Source organism: Papilio xuthus, unplaced genomic scaffold (assembly GCF_000836235.2).
Source record: "Papilio xuthus unplaced genomic scaffold, Pxut_1.1 DF828574.1, whole genome shotgun sequence".
Classification (NCBI taxonomy): domain Eukaryota; kingdom Metazoa; phylum Arthropoda; class Insecta; order Lepidoptera; family Papilionidae; genus Papilio; species Papilio xuthus.
Genome location: NW_013530075.1, coordinates 1 through 1,038, shown reverse-complemented (window position 1 = coordinate 1,038; position 1,038 = coordinate 1). Strand labels below are relative to the sequence as shown.

Below are 1,038 nucleotides of genomic sequence, written 5' to 3'. Positions count from 1 at the left end.
ACCGTTGGACCTCAGAGTCCAGGAAGCAGCCGCCCTGTACGAGGTCAAAAGAGGTGTGTCCCGGCGGGTGGTAGGGGATCGAGAAATAGAAAAGAGAACGTCCTGGAGAGACATGGCGCATCCAGCGAACGGGACGGAGCTAGAGTTCGACTGCCTGGAAGACGGTGCAATGCCGTCAGAAAATGGTGTCAACATTTTCACGGATGGGAGTAAGCTGGAGGGTAAGGTAGGAGCCGCACTGTCCGTATGGCACGGTGATGCGGAAACCAAAACCCGAAAGCTGAAACTGGAAAACTATTGCACCGTTTTTCAGGCGGAACTACTGGCTCTAGACGAAGCGGTGAAATGCGCACGAAGGTCCCCAGAATGTTGCCACAACATCCTGTCGGACTCCCGATCGGCCCTACAGATGGTCATAAATCCTAATACGAATCACCCTCTGGCAGTACAGGTAAGGAACAATATAAAAGAGATTAGGGAAAAAGGCAGAAGAATAAAATTATATTGGATTAGAGCGCATATCGGAACGGTCGGAAATGAAAGGGCTGATGAGTTGGCAAAAGAGGCTGCGTTAAAAACCAAAAGGAAGGCTGATTACGACAAATGTCCGGTTTCATTCGTCAAGCGACAAATCCGAAAGGACTCGCTTGACGAATGGAACCGGAGATATACGGAAGGCACGACAGCCTCTACAACAAAGATCTTTTTCCCCAATGCAATAAAGGCGTACACAATTGTGAGGAAAATCGAGATGGAGCCAATAATAGTGCAGGTGTTTACGGGACACGGCGGGTTCTCCAAATACTTGCATCGTTTTAAGTGCAAGGAGGACCCGTCGTGCTCATGTGAGTCGGGAACCGAACAAGACGTCTTACATTTGATAGTTGATTGTCCGATATACAGTAGACAAAGACATGAGGTAGAACACGAAATAAATATTAAAATAAAACCAGAAAACATAAATAAAATAATGGAGAATAAAGAAACCAGGGAAAAATTTTTAGAATTTTGTAAAACAATAGCGGAAAGAACAATTAA

At 45.9% G+C, this 1,038-nt stretch overlaps 1 protein-coding gene across 1 annotated transcript; it reads left to right on the top strand.

The window, feature by feature from the left end:
* Positions 1-112: 112 nt before the first annotated feature.
* On the top strand, positions 113-919 carry LOC106113099 (uncharacterized; the record flags this gene model as incomplete). The annotated part of the gene is made up of 2 exons (XM_013305829.1): positions 113-226; positions 314-919. Coding segments are annotated over exons 1-2 (720 nt in total), but the record flags the coding sequence as incomplete, so codon positions are not given.
* Positions 920-1,038: the final 119 nt, after the last annotated feature.